The sequence below is a fragment of the Amblyomma mixtum genome, chromosome 5 (genome assembly GCF_055824585.1).
Source record: "Amblyomma mixtum isolate Tamu chromosome 5, ASM5582458v1, whole genome shotgun sequence".
In the NCBI taxonomy this organism is placed as follows: domain Eukaryota; kingdom Metazoa; phylum Arthropoda; class Arachnida; order Ixodida; family Ixodidae; genus Amblyomma; species Amblyomma mixtum.
Window position 1 is genome coordinate 4,468,435 of NC_143016.1, and position 15,910 is coordinate 4,484,344.

Below are 15,910 nucleotides of genomic sequence, written 5' to 3' on the forward strand. Positions count from 1 at the left end.
TAGAAAAATTAAGCTGTTTGATAACTACAAACGTCCTAACATTCAATATCTTGTCTAATGATTGCAACAAACGAGCAGAAAAGCATTTAAGTGCAAAGTTTGCCCAAAATAAGAGACGACTCGCTCTCCTATTGGCCAAGCATTGAACACTATAAAAGCTAATATTTCGTAATTAACAGGCACATTTTTAAAAGTAAATATGTCTTCAAAAAAAATGTTGTTGCTTAGATACTTCAAGAAGTTTTTTAATGGCATTTCGGAAAAGTGAAACCTTTTATTGGCGTCGTGTGTCTATGCGTTTTTACTACTATGGTTTTTGCACACTGCGTTCGCGTGAAAGTCGTCTGCGCACACACGAACAGCGTTTTCGGTATGAAACATCTCAATAGTGCCACTCCGTGTTCCCGATAAACTACGACTGTGCCGCAACAAGTAGCTCACCGCCCCATGATGCTTTGGGCGTCCATGGTGGCTGAAGTGCAGCGCCGCCAGCTTTCCCTCTAGGTAATAGTAAGAAACTCTATGTATTCAACCATGCTGATGTCATTGCTACACCAAAGTAGGTATATCAGTTGGTTCATCCACAGGGAGGAAACACAGTGAAAATGGCGGGCTCATGTGGACAACCTGTGCGATATGCACATCTGCTGCAAAGCATTCTGAAGGACTGAGAGGCGATAAAGTAGGCTGTGTTGCTCATGTTTTTCCACTGTGTGTACTTTTCTTTCCTGAACACTGCAATGTTGTCAAGCTATGCTCTCAGCGCAGTGTGTGAAAGCCAGAACATGTATTTTGGTGGGGGTCATTTTCGATAAATTATCTTCCGCTGTTAATGTTATGGTATCAGCCATGGGGTATATCGGTATTGCCTATCTAGTGCACCACACAGTATAGCAGATGTCAGGGGCTCTTTGTTCTCAGGTTTTTTATATTTCATCTGGGGGCAAAAATTTGATGTTTATGTAATGGAGAACCAATAGCCAAGCCTATCCAAGCCAGTCTGATGGCGCCCGCCGAGCCAATTCAGTTCAAATCCAAGGTGGCACCTTTTACGGTGGCGGGGAACGGGTTTGTTGTGACAGCGATGCCCACTCGCATCTATATTAGGCTGAAATAACGAACTTTTGGTTGAAAAACGATCACCACAATATTGTTGGTGTCTATTTTAGTCTAAAAATTCGAACTATTAGACTCCATAATGTCTGAAATATCGGTTGTGAAAATGTACACGTTCCTATGAGGTGCATGCCGGTTCCTCAGCGAAGTCCGAAATATCGCTCTAGTCCGAATCATTGGAGTCCGAAAAATCGGTCTGCTACTTCTCTGCCCGTTCTAGACCCTTCTGCATTCACTCTGTCAGCGAAGGTAATTTCTGAGCATTACAGCTGCTATTTGGCAGAAGCACAACTGCCCAAGAGCTGCTTAGGCACGTGAGGGATAGTGCCCGATGCTACGATGTTGGCTTGTATTTTGTGGTCTAGCTTTTATTATAGGCTGTCTGACCTCATTTGGAAATGGCCTTTAGTAACAAGGGCTGAAAGGGAATGAAAGGAGCGTGAGGGTTTTGAAGGTTGCTGCTAGGTTCTACACAGTAGCTCAGTTCAGCTGTAAAAACACATTTCAGACATTTACAGGTTCTGGATAAGAATTTGATGAGCTCAGTTGTACATAGTGCCCGCTGTCATCACAGAACTGTTCTCATCACACACCTTAACATGTACACCACATCCTCGCTTGAAGGCACCTTTCCTTGGCATGTGCTAGTGTAGGTGTATTATGCTCCATGGACAGCAGCACTTTGTGGCCCCTTGGAAGCCGAATCTTTTTTCTGTGTGTGGGTGTGGGGAAAAAAATTTATCTCAGCATCAGCACTTAGTACAAGTTTGGAGTGTTAACATTATAGCTCTGCAGAAACAGTTTGTAGGCTGCATGCAGGTTGAAGCTTTGCTAGTGCCAGTTATGCAGAAGCGAAAAGTAGTCTCAGGCTGGCTTGCATAAAAGGGTAGGCTTCTTCTTTTATTGTGCACTAACTGAGCATGCATCATTTAATACCCGGATTGCCTACTCTGAGCACATCCTGCATCAGTACAAAAGAAGCTGAGGGCAAACACTGGTGGAGGTGAACATGTTACAGGCGCTGCAGTTATTCGAGTCTCCACACAGGGGGTGCATGTTCAGCTTGTCTCAACTGCAGTAATGCAAAGACCTGTGTAACAAAACAAGCAATACACTTATCACCAGCCATGAAGATGCAAGTGCAACTTTCAAAATAAATTGATGGGCACAATACAAAAAGGCAGTACAACTATCCATTTGTTTCCAGGTTATCTTGGATAAATGACCTTGAATTCTTACGGAGGTACTGACAACACACTTAAGCACACGTCTATTGGGTGGTGGCCAGGTTTCAACACACAGCCTTTGGAGAAGAAACAGCTCTTGTCAGACGTGCACAGGCCACTTCACATATGGATTGAGTAGCCTGTTGTGTTGTTGCCACTTTGCGGTTGTGGCATGTGAGAACGGTCTTCCTCTCTCTGAAGCTTGGGAATGCTATCTGGGCAGCAGTGCAGCACTCTTCACTTTGTGATGCTCATATTCTCGACATTTTTTTTTGTCCTTTTATAATAACCCTGCTTGGATCAGTAGCAAACCCGTTTTGGGCAAAAGGCTGTTTTGCTTGGTCAGAGAAAAGCTGTGCACGCAGCTTGCGTTTACACTTTGAGTGCTGCCAGAGTGCATGCTGGCAAAGTGCACCAGTTCTGCTTGAGGCAGAGAGAAGCTTTACAGCCTTTTGTGGCTCGCACAGGGAGGGAACGTTTTCCCACTTCTGTTCTGCTCTGAGCATCTGATGACGACAATTAGGTAGCAGCAGCTGGTTGCTTTCGTGCCCGACGAGTGCTGTGGCTAACTTTTCTTTGCCTTCATCATTTGCCAAATCTTTGCCTGGTACGGTTGGTGAATTCTTTTGAGAAAACCATTATGGGTTTCTTTTTGTTTGCCCAGGCAAAGTGTAGGGGAGCTATAATTGGCTATGAAACATCTATTCTACTTAGTAAGTTTCACATTTATAGTTTCACATCATTTTCTGGTTGGCGAACATGTTAAGGGCTTGCTGAAGTGTCCAACATAGCAGAATTTAAGTTTCTGCTGGGATGACATCCAACTTTTGCAGTTCAGGCCCAGGAATTTCAGCAAGTTTTGTGTCGCACTGTACTTGTGTAGTCTTGCAAAAGCTAGCTGACAGGGTACAAGGATAAAGGCTAGATGCTTAGTAACTGATGAACATGAGCTCACGGGTTTACCATGTGTGTGCCACCTTCATGCTGCTAAATGAGTTCTATGAAACTGCGGCAGTATAGTTTTCTCTACACATGCAAGCACATTCACAGTGTCAGCATTACTAGCACAACTTGCTGTTGCAGCTTAAGCTCCAAACCAGCTGATGCCATTGCTTACTAGGTGTGCAGACTTAAATTCTTCAGAATTTCGTAATTTCGTCATCTCGTCAGAATTTCGTCTCACTGCTATTATTTCTGAGGGTATCCACAATAACTTGGTTTGCGTCCAGCACATTTCAAGTCCACAAATATTCTAACGCAAAAGCAAGCGGTGCATTGCCAACTGGGCAAATATCTTGCTGTTGGCAGTGTAGTGATTGTGGCTTGTTTCTTCTTTACATGTACAGTTTTGAGGAACAGCTGCAGGGTACGTCTCGCAGGGCAGTATTTGAATATCCTGGCCAGTTTGATTTATGAAAGGTTAAAAAGCCACTAATGTAGTGTTGCATGCATCTGGCAGGCATTGGGCACATAGACACTTGAGCTTTGCTCTTTAAGGGAAATAGCCTGCTTCTTGAAAACAGCAGATCAGCCAAATAGTAAGTGCTGGCTGTATTTGTCTAGCCATTGTCCTGAAGGCTACAGACTGTTTCCTTGCTAGCATACTTTGTTGCCTCTTATAGAAGCATTAATGTTGCCAAATTTCTCTCCCCCATTCAACAAGAAGCAGCAGCCACCTCAAGGCCAGCCTGGCACTTCCCTCCAGTGCATCAGATTTGCCTTGAAAAAATGTCTGTTCCTAAGTTTGTCATGTGCACTGCTGGCTGAGGGCAAACTCCAGCTGCAGCTATCACGGGATCTTTGAGCATGGGATGAAGGTTCACGGTGTCCGCAAACCACTTGGGTACGCAGGTAGTCCACACCCTACTTGAACAACTCTACCTTGACAAAAACACTAGTAATTGCGGTCTAGCCTTCTGTGGGGCCATTATTCTAACTTTGATCTGTCGACGGACTCGAGGTGCTCTCATAGCGGCCAAAGCAGTGCAGCTGGTTGTGGTGCTCAGTTGCGATGAAATGTGCAGTCACACTGTGGGTTTAGAAAGCCTGAATATTATTCAGTTTCAAGAGCCTTATTTTTTCAAGCTAAAACCGCAATAAATTTGAAACCAAAGCTTTTGTTTTAAATGAAATCTTTTCAATAATTTTTTAATGTCCTTTCAACAGAATAAATCAATAAAATGTGTCGGGATATAGTTTTGCTCATGAGCAAAAGGATGCAGATATTTTTCACTGGTTTCGAGCGTGGCAACTTCCAGCTTGCTTTGATGCCACTAGCGATTGTTCCAGAACTGGAGGACCTCCGGAGGCTGTATCCTCGCGTGCAGTGTCGGAGGCTGGTCCAGGGATGCTTTGCACTGCAGTGCTACATGTAATTGGTTAGAGTGTGGAGTTAGAAGGTGCACATGGCGCAAGTGCATAGAGCATGCTGTGCTACCCTCAGAGGAGGCTGTGTTCTTGCACTCAGTCTGTGCTTGGCTCACCTGCGTGCACGCGCCCAGACACATTTTCGGCACCTGACCCCTGCCCCTGGCCGGTCTTTTGTGTTGCACACAGGCATTGCCCGGTCTAGTTCCATACACAAAACGCCCTGCCCTCGATAAGAGCGGTGTGCCTGTGTACCAGCCCAGTGCCACAGCCTACCAACAAGCCCTGGCTTTACAGATGCAACAGCCCTTCGTGCCTGTCTCGTGTGAGTAGCCGCACGCTGTTTTGTCCCCATGCTGGCACCTGCTGCTTAGCTAGGCTCTGCATGAGACTCCCAGCCTAAGCTGTGTATGTGTGTGTGTGCGTGCTGCAGCACAGCTCTGTGCCACGCTGGGGCTGGGATCAGGCTGGAAACCTACTGGTTGCAGGGAGAGGGTTCCAGCTGGGAGCCATATGGGGACAGTACTACTAGTGCTTGGAGGCCATTGTTTATTTTGCGCAAGGGGGTCTACTGAGCACTGCTGGGTCTTTTGAATTGGCATCAAATTGCATGAGGTGTATCTCCGGCCAGGATCGGCCAACTAGGTGCTGTCCAGACAGGACCAGGGAGGTCAGGTACCCCTTAGCTGGAACGATTCAGGAAAGTGTCCACTCTGACTGGAACAATGAGATTGGACCTGTCTAATTTCTCATTTTGGTTGACGAAAACACTCGGATCCAAAGAAATGTTGCCTAGCTGGGCTTCAGCTGTGAGGGCAACAAAAACCGTTTGTATCGTGGCAAATTTATTCACTGGGAAGCTGGGCAAAGGTGCCTGTTTCAAGAAATTGTCACATGCTTTGCTGTGTCCTCACTGTCGACGTTGTTAGAGCATAGGAAAATGGCATGGGCCTCCGCGAGTCTATTTACAGTGCAGTGCGGTTACGGTGGGTCCTCCTCACACGGCATTGCATCCTAAAAGGGCCTGCGGAGGCCTATGCCATTTTCCTATGCTTTAACATTCTCGACAGTATGAACACAATATAGCATGCGATGGAACAGCGAAAAATTGCAGTGTCCTTGGCCGAGTCCTTGGCACTCGTAGCCGATTCCTTGGCACGCATCGAGCTCCTGAGTGCTGAACTCCTCTTTGTCTCTTTGTCTCTCTGAACTTGCTTTGGCCATACCCAGCGGGCAGGCAGTGGTTGCCAGAGGGCCAAGATGTCAAAAAATAGCTCTCAAAAGGAAATGGCCTCTCTCAGCTCTTGACGAATCGGGTACTGTTTCCTGCAGCCATGTAGCATGCCATTTTGAGCTTGGGCAAGGCAGGTGGTGGATATGTGGGGAGAGGGGAAGGTGGCAGAAAGTAGCTCTTACTGGGGACTTCCATGAAATGCTGCACAGCATGGGAGGGTTGCTGTTAGTTGCAGTCCCTATCTGAGCCTTTGTGGAAAAAACTGTAGTGCGCCACTTAATTGCGAGAAACATTGCTGACCTTGCTGGCTTGGAGTGTGTTCCTCAGTTCCACAAATTGTTGCGTGCTCCATGTGCACCAATTGCTATCGCTGTTTTAAAGCCAGACAAAAGATGACGGGGCTAAAATAGTTTGTGCCGTTGGATGACTCTGGGTCAAGAACTGGTAGCAGTTCACTCAGCAAGCATCCCTATTTCTAATTGGGCCCAAAACTTGGATCTTAAGAATTAAGCCCAGAAAGTATAGAATGTGAACTGGTTGCCACACCCCTATTTAATGTCAAATTGCTCTGCCCTGCCAACCATGGAAAGCATGCTATGGAAAGTGCCTGATGTGAGTCCAATATGTTGCGCTTTCCTGCAACGTGCGATGGTAGCACTTAATATAAGGTGGCTCAGCAATCCAAATGTGACTTGTGAGTTTCAAGTTGATCCTGTGCGTCTGTTAAAGTATTTACAGGCTAATTTGACAGTGTTGCAGCCCTTCCTTTGTGGCTAACTTTTAACAAACCACGATAGTGTTGTAAAAATAAAAATATGTCAATAGTTTAGGCATATTTCAGATTGGAGCTGTTGCTTGGCTGCATTTTTCATCACTGCTTTTGCATGTATTTCTTCCAGCTTATTTGTGCCTTGTATCCTTATTCATTGCACTGAAGAGTACGTTATTGAATTTATTCAGTTATCATTGACTGCACTCTAGAGAGAGGCACGATGCAAAGGCAGCAGCTAGAATTGCCTGCAGGTGACCACTTGTTCGCATTTTCTGTTAGCTTTCATACGTCTCTCATGCTGAGGCTAGGCATTGATGGCGGGCCATTTGTGCGCTTCGTCGGTTCTGCAGTGGGGCTCACTACTTTTTGCTGACAAAAGTTGTCTAACATCGAAGGATATACGCAGTAGTGTTTTATTTTCAAGTAAGCTAAGCAAGCATAACTAAGTTTGCATGTGACAAGAGCATTTTTGCACTTCTTAAAATTCAAGTTGCGTACAATTAACTAATTGGACACCGGCAGTGCTTCTTTCTGCATTGAAGGCGTTGAGTTTGATCGAATTTTGTTCTCTGCAAGATGTTGTCAAAAGATGCCTGGCTGTGGCTGTGGATGCATGGCTCTCTCTCTCTGTCTCTCTCTCTCTCTCCCGACTGCACCCGCTCTCCTCCTCACGGCTCTCTCTCTCTTGTGTCTCTCTTTCTCTTCTCTCTCCCCCTTTCCCATGCACCACCATCTTCCGCTACCACCATCACCACCACCACCACCCCCCAGTACCCACGATGCCCTCTGTCACTCTGGTATCTGCTGGTGTGGCCGCTGCTGCCCCTAACGCTGCTAGTGTTGCATACTGTGACGACAATGGTCAGGTACTCACAGCCTTCCTTGGGTGCTCAGAGAAATGGCCAGGGTGGTTCTGGCATGCATCCGGTCCAGATTATCAAGTGGCTGGGCTTGCAGAGGTTTAATGCTACGCTGTTGTGCATGCAGAGAAACCGCTTGCAATGAATGTTTTGATGGCACATTATGTGCGAGGGCTGTTCATTAAGTTTTGCCTTCCTGGCTGCAGCGATTCAAATGGAAGGGGTGCATCAATTTTCGATATGGTGCCTGTCAGTGGCGACGCAGAGCCCCCCAAAGGGGATGGACATCTGATGCCACTGGTGTCAACGGCATTCCTCTGTTGTGGCAGCACTGCTCCTCCAGTGGACTAAACTGCTGTGGGACATTCCCAAGTTTCATTCAAATTCCATCAGTTGCAGGATTTGCAGGCCTACAGGCAAATCTTATTGAACAAGCCTCGTATTTGCCAGGCACATGTTCTCTGTTCTCAGAAAGGGCGCCACGACAGCTTGAATTTTCTCACAGCTTATTTTCTCATGGGCAAAGCAGAAATGCTGACAAAGTTTCATGTGACAGAGCTTTGTTTATCGGCAGGCTTTGTGCCTATCTTAGGCACCTTCTGCAACAGGACCTCTTGTGGGGAGACTTGCAACTCTCCCCGGACGCTTTTGATTTTGTGCTCTGATAATGGCTCTGTATGCGCCATTTTCATTGTGCTAAATTAAAGGTGACTGCAGTAACGTTACAAGCAGGAAGTTGAGTTGTCAGCATGAGACAACATTCTTCATTTGTATAGCAGCAATCAGCTCAAGGTGTGCTCCGCCTGAGGACTGAAGCGTGCAGCGACTGTGTAGCAGGCACTCAGTCGTTTTCTGTGTACCTCTGTTCTTGGTGCATACATGAATGTAGTGGCGGTGGTTGTTGGATAAAGCACTAACAATCAAGAGCTTGTTGCTTAGTGTGCAGAGAAAAAATCTCTTGATAGGCATTAAAAATAATTCTTCCAAGAACAAAATGCTCAATTTTATATAGCTTATTGATTTTGTCCATCCCACACTTGACAGGTGATGTATTACATGAGCCTGATGAGGCAGCGTAGCGGTACACTTTGTATGCTACGGGAAACAGCTCAGCTGCCGAGGTTAACTATTAGTTTGAATGCCATGGAAGAGGACCTCATTTCGTACTTGCATAGAGATTTTGGTGCATGGTAAAGATAATCTGGATCGCTAAGTTACTTTATACTTCTTTGTCCATATAAGATAGTTTTGAGACATAACTATATGTTGTGCATTGTGCTTTGCGTTGTTGACCCCCTCGTAACTAACCTTTGTTCTGTAAACTTCATAACCGGCACATTCAATTTCGCTTTACATGAGCTTGTTGCACAAAGCTTTCCAAAACGGCAGTGCCATGCATGAAGGAGAAAGACTTCATGTGAGAGAATTTCTGTGGAATAGGATGAGTGCTGTGGCTCTTAAGATTGAACATTCTTGCACATGCCACCCTGTATCTAAAAGCAACAGGCATGACTAAGCTGCCCTTTTGTGTTCTTGTTATTCCAGTTACTGGACACCCTGCCGGTGTGCCGAGATTTTAAGTCAGGGCAGTGCAAGAGGCCCCAGTGTCGATATGTGCACCTTGTTGAAGGTAAGCAACCACTGCAACTGGCGATATGTGTGCAAAGTTTGATTCGCGGACCAAGATGAATTTGATCTCAGCTATTAGCTTTGAGCCTAGCTGACTGGCCAAGTTTTCTTTGTAACCATTTCACTATAGCTTAGTGGAAGTTGGCATTTCTCGTTCAGGCGGGTGCCTTATTGAATTGGCATCTGCCAGCTGAAACCGCACATCAGCTGCTGGTGCAGACAGGCGGCATGCGGCAGCCCATGGCCTGCACAGTCATTAAATCTAGCATTAAAGAATAGCCCTTGTCATTCTGGAAGCCATTTTCTGTTTTGGCAGATTACTTTGTAGCTAGTGCAAATTTTCTTGATTGTGATTGGTTCCTGGGGATTTGTGTCTACTGATTTCAATTGTTTGCCTGGCCTCTATTTGCATGTCTTTTTGTGAATCGTGTTTGCCATTGGAAATGTGCATTTAACCAAGATTGAAAGGCTTTTTAATGCAGTACTCAGCAAACCTCAGATGTTGTGCAAAGTAGCCAAATGTGCAGCTAAAATTATACAATAGAAGGTCAGCCAAGTTACCAGATTTTCTCTCTATAGAGCAGTGCAACGATAAACATGCACTGGTCTCTGTGGGAGAACCTCCTCTGTATGCACAAACATTCTGTCTGGCTGATTTGCCACTTTTGTTTCATTCATTTTCGTTCAGAGGCTGTAATGTTGTGCTTCCAAGGTCTTGCCTGGTTGTCAGAACCCGTCGGTATCTGTGCAGAGTTTGTCGAGGTGGTGGAAGGAAAGGTGACGGTGTGCCGCGATGCTGCCAAGGGCCGCTGTGCACGGCCCCTGTGCAAGTACTACCATGTGCCGGCGCTGTCCCTGAGCCCACTCTGACAGCGCCCCCCTAGTCAGGCTTGGGGGCCCCCACCGTGGTTGCTCGCGCTGTGTTGACGATAAAGCAAGACTACTCCCGAGGAAAAAAGAAGCGGCACACGTCGGTCTGCAAAGTATTTGTTCTGTCAAGGTCCTTTTTTTCTTCTTTGTTTGTTTGTTGCTTTTCCAGAATTTTGACTTGCACACACACACACCACCACCACCACCACCACCATGGACATACACATTTATATTATAAATATATATATATACATATATATATATTTTTTGTAATATCTGTAAAGTGTTTATGTAGTGTTTTGTTTTCGGACACACTTTTAAGAAGAGGCCGTTTTCAACTGTGCTTTTAAAGCGTCATATGAATTAGATAAGTTTTTAATGAATTGTTGATGTTCATATTCTGCGTGGGCAATTAATAAGACCTTTTAACATCGTATTTTTCATTGTGGGTAACTATTTGATGAAATACGCTACTACAAGAGCATGCTAACAAATCTTGTTGTGTACATACAAGTAATTACTAAACAGATTTTTTTTTTATTGTAGCTTTAGTGATCATAATGTAACAGGCTACTTCTATATTGCCTAAAGTTTTTACCACAGGTACAATACGAAAGGAGAGCTGTGCTATTGTTATTGCAAAGTTTTGTTTATGACTAACATGCCAAGACCAAAGTCTTTTACAAGTTTGACATAAGAAAGAAAAGGGGTGGACAGACCCACACCTATGCAAACATTATGTTTTGAACTCTGAAATGAGAGTCTGAAGCTGTCCAGGCAGTAGCGATCAATGTCTGGGAGACCTCTTGGAGCAAAATTTTGATGTGTGCTTTCCTTGTTTGACTTGGTTGATATTTGTTCACGTTTGGAGCCCATGCATTTCGTTGTGCAGAAAAAGGGGTCCCTTTGTTTGTTGCTTCAGCCGTGGCCTTCAACCACTCCGCAAAGACCTCATGAATGACTACAGTGACGCTGCACCAATGGCTTGTCGCCCGACAACCTGTTTTTGAACAAATCTTTTCTTCTTCTTTCGTCCCCACATGCGGCCACAAGGCCTGCCAGGGAAAGCAGGCCTTGGTTGTGACTTAAATGCCATTACTTAGCGTTGCCAGCCAGCCTTTTTGTCTAGGTGCTAAGACAGGGGCGCTGCTCTTTGCAGTCACTGGTGCAGCGGGCCTCTCGGCCACTGTCCACAAGGTCACACAAGCAGTAATACGTCATGCTATAGACATGCACCTCCACACAGGGTGGGATTGGTCCTTGTGGCATTGGGTCTTCTCATCGCACTGCTTGTGTATATAGGCGCACTCCTTTCGCTGCAGAGTTCATTTTGTCCTGAAAGCATGCAAGCCTCATTGTCGTTGATCAATAGCATATGCATGCCAGAAAAAAAGAGGTGTGGTGTACACCTATATTTTTATGTAAACACACATTATTGTTCTGTGCCATATTGTTTTTCTTTTTGTGTGTGTGCGTGTCAAGTTGTTTTTATGATTGAAAGTGTACTCTTTATATATCATATCGCTGTTTTTAGTTTTCTTCTCCAGTTTTAGAAAGTTGTCTTGGGTGCTCTTTCTCTTGTGAGGTTGTTGCTGTCGGGGAGGCTCTCCACATCCGCACGAGTGCACTTATTTTGTCAGGCGCCCAAAGAGCAGCAGTGCGCCTGGCGAGATTCCATCCTTCATTCAGTCCAGCCACTGACAGCGCTGTCCAAGGCTGAGACCTCCCGGCACGTTTTGTCTGGCGTGAGAGAGGGAAGCTCGAAATGGGACCAAGTTTTGTCCTAGCCTGATGCAACCTGATTTGGCCGAGGAACAGGGTCATCCCACTAACACAGCACCTGTCGACAAGTATTCAGCAGGGGGAGTTGTCCGTTCTTTCTGGGGGAATCAAAACGTCCAAATCAAAATGCGTGTAGCCTCTGCAGCAGCGCCTGTGTACATACACACACACACACACGCAGTGTTGAAAGGCCAGTGGGTAACGTGTTGCTCTTACTTCGCACATTGTCTGCCTTTTCCTTAGCTTGCAAAATGCCTGCCGCGTTGCGCTGCAAGTGGCGCACCGGGTAGTCGCTCTGATTGGCTCTGCTGGTTGCACTTTGAAACCTTGTTGCCCCAGTTGCATTATCTGCAGGATTTGAGGCTGCTTGGGTCTCATTCCAGTCAAAGTAGTCTCTTTGATAAAGTGGACGGCCAAGAACGGATCCAGCACAAGAAACAGACGTGGAAAAAAACAGAGCAACATCAGTAAAACAGTGCCTTTTTTATAATATGCAGGAGTCTTTGTCATTGCTATACTCTGACTGAACTGGCTAACCTACATTGTTGTAAGCTCCCTTCACCACATGGTAGCAGTTTTGGTTTGGTTCTCCTCCTTCTTTGGGTACATGTGCATGTGTCTGGTTTGCGTGTTTCGTCCCTGAGTCTGTTCTCCGTCGAAGAGGGCAGCGGTTAGACTGATGGGCTCAGAGGCCAACGAGGAAAGCCTCTCGTATACTCCCCCGTACACTTGTGTATCTCAGACGAAGTGCGACGTAGCATTTTCTGTCCTGTTATGTCTGCAATGTGGCTGGCGCTAGAGGTGGTGCCAAGTCAGAGTGACACTTCCTCCAGACGTCGGTCTACACGGTGTTGTTGTACTTTGACGGTCAAGGGGCTGCCACAGGCTGGAAAAGAGAAAGTGCTGGCGTCTCTTGCCGCCACGTTGTGTTCAGGAGGGCTCGCCTGCTGCATGCGTTGGAAGTCTGGCGTGCTGTCTAGTCGGGGCACAAGCCGGGCTTCCCTTCATGACGATGCCCCTGGTCAGAGGCACACAACTTTCCTCCAAGTTTATTAGTTAAGTGTAAGACAAAAGGAATGTGATATCTTTTTACATACATATATATATATATTATATATATATTATATCGACATATATGGGAGAAAAAAAAAGATGCAGTTATGGCATAGCAATTTGTCGCCTGCAAACTTGAGCATGCCGCCGCAGTTTTCAGAGGAGTTTCCTTGGTGCTTTGCCTTGGCAGGCTGTCTTGGAAGCGCTTGCGCCCTGAGCACTTTCTTGCTTGACGAGTGAATGTGTCCTCCGACACTGATGAGTGCCCGCTTGGTTGCATTGTCGAGAGCAGGCTGGGACGAGCCAGCGGCCAGACGCTTGCCTCTCTGCTTTGGGCAGCCACAACGAAGTTGGCCGAGGGCATGCCGCCGTCCTCGTCTTTTCCGCTCCCTTGTGCTTCAGTGTAGTTTGCTGTTTTTCTCATAGACGAATAAAGTTGCCTTTGTAATTGAACTCTGCTTCCCCGTGCTTCACTTTTGCAAGGCTTATTTATTTCATTAGAGTTCAAAGTGTCTTCCCCGAAGTACCCACCTGATCACGTGTGGGCTGCCTGCCATCGCCATTGTATGACAATAATCATTCACGCACTGTACAAAAACAGCCTCCCACCAAGGCAGAGTGCTTTAGCAAACAACTGAAATATGCTCTGGACATTGCCCTATTTACTCACTTATTGTTTGATGTGTCTCTTAGGTCAACACCTTAACTTCAGGAAGCGAGAAATAAAGATGAAGGTTCAAATGTCGCTTAGGTTAACCAGCAGAAGCTCCGACCAGCCAGTGTACGTGGGTGAATGGCACAGAGCGCTACATATTGTAGTTGCAGTGATGGCATGAGAAACTCTGACTCTTGTTAGACATCCACGACATTCAGTGTCTCGGGTGTTAACAGCATTAATCCTTCACGGGCGCACAAAAAGCTTGGCATTGTAATTGCACGCTAAAAGGTGCTCTCTCTGCTCTCCTTAGTACCTGATGCACTTTCCACTGGCATTGAGCTCATGTGCTGCCACTCAAATTCTCTGCGCTTTGCGCGTGATACCATGGATCACTGAATTCTGCCGAAAATTGTCGCTCACATTCGCGTGACGAGTCGTGTGGCTGAGAAACTGGGAGAAGTTTCATTTTTATGAAGACAATTGGGCTTTTTTCTTGCTTATTGGCATTATCTGAGAATCAGTTGCACGGCTCTGTTGAAAGAGAAGAGGCGCCTGAAGCCCTTGCAGTGTAACAATGTTAACAACCGACGTAGTTTGTGAAGGCTTGGAGGCAGCCAGAACAGGGAAATTTTCACAGTAGCAACACAGCCATCAGTCTCTCCCTTCTTTGCCTACATATGTGGCCGTGTTGGCATCTCACCGAGGCTTTAATGCGCCTATTGGTAAACCCCCGAGATTTGGAGAGCACTGTTTAAACAGAAGAAAATGACGACCTATATGCGAGTAAATGTGGTAATACTTTCAGTAAAGTATGAAAAAGGCATTATGTAGACTTGCTTGAAGCTCTTTTAAACTGAATTACAAAGGGTGCTGTGAACTTCTGTTCAGTTCGACTGAACTGGGCTGGTTTGCATAAAGCAAATTAGGCAGCCTAGTTGTCTGCGCCTTTCCTTAAAACAAATGGAAAGTCTAGACTGCGAATATGGCTAGACAGGAAACTAGCCTGTATAGTTTGCTTCATGCAAGCACGCCCTGGTTGATGTGGCGAGATTTTCAGAAACTGTATTCATACAAGTTGGTGATTAAACAATTCAGTTCATTGTGTTGAGATAAAAGCAAAAAAAAAAAAAAGATTCAAGTATTTTTGCCATCTGCCAACAGTGGTGGCTGCCTAGTAATTGAGGTTTTAACTGTTGCCTGTCTACCTTGACATTGCACTTTTCATTTTATTTTCATTGCAGTATGCAAAGGTTGTTATTGAGAAAGTCGCAGGCATAAACAATAAAAAAAATTCTAATTCAGCTTGCACCAGAGAAGCAAGCAGAAAACATCGCAGCTCTACTGTAAACTATGTCATGTAGGCCACGAATAGCAAACCAAAGAGTATTGCACACATTTGTGTCCTGTAACGAAAACAATGCAAAAATGGCGGGCAGCGTCATCAGTTGGGCCAACTGGAGCATCTACTGTATTAGAGACCTTTAGCACAGCACCCAGTGTACGCATGCGCGATTGCCCTGAAGGCGCCGGGCGCTTTCCATCTGCGGGTACAGCTCATCGGCACTACCGGTGCGCGTATGCACAAGAGGTGCATGCTTCGCTAGAAGTCTACCCAGGTAGGGCTAAATGCAGAATAACGTAAGAATGTTATGTAAGTTGCAGTAACAATATATGCATCATTGCAACATTGCATTAATGTTAAATAATATACAGTATATCAGAAACATCTGTTAACATTGCATGTAAACATTCTAATGCTGACTTTTAATGTGTTAAAATTAGCAGATGTCAAATGTCATTAATATTAGCTTAACGTTCGAGATAAACATCGCAGTGATGCGATTGCTGCGCTAGTTGCGCCAAAAGGCAAAGCCTGCGACATGTTGCTACATTATGACAAAATATGAGTAATTTGTGCAAAGCTTCCACCATAAGTCCGTATTTGCCCGAGAATAAATTCTCGGGTGTCTCACTAGCGGTAAACCTAATAATTTCTCTGTGGGCATCATGCATGCTGGCCAGGCCCGTTGTCAGCGAAAACAGAATGGAAACAAACTGGCAATACGCAGGGATTTGCTCTGGTCATCCTGTGGTGTGGAGGGAAATGCGCGTGACCATTCACAAACTGCGCCGGTGTTGACCTTCACATCCTCGGTTGACGTGGGGAACCTGCATGCTACCGCAGAGTTGTAAGTTGGCTCGCTTCGTTGTCCAAAAGATGTTAAGCGGTTAAGCTCTGGCTTTTTCTGGCTATGCATTTGTCCGGGAGCGAAAGACACATTTATCGTTGAATATTTTATTTTTATTTTAATTTCACCGCCAGTCGATTCAAACTTGTGACGT

At 45.6% G+C, this 15,910-nt stretch overlaps 1 protein-coding gene across 2 annotated transcripts in view; it reads left to right on the plus strand.

Annotated features, from left to right (window-relative positions):
• Window positions 1-13,362, plus strand: part of LOC149341192 (uncharacterized) — a 64,635-nt gene extending 51,273 nt beyond the window's left edge. For both annotated transcript variants that reach the window (XM_089543119.1, XM_089543120.1), the window contains 2 exons: window positions 9,121-9,205; window positions 9,956-13,362. In XM_089543119.1, the coding sequence (XP_089399245.1) occupies window positions 9,121-9,205; window positions 9,956-9,985 (115 nt within the window). In that variant the 3' untranslated portion in view covers window positions 9,986-13,362. The remainder of the gene's footprint in view (window positions 1-9,120; window positions 9,206-9,955) is intronic.
• Window positions 13,363-15,910: the final 2,548 nt, after the last annotated feature.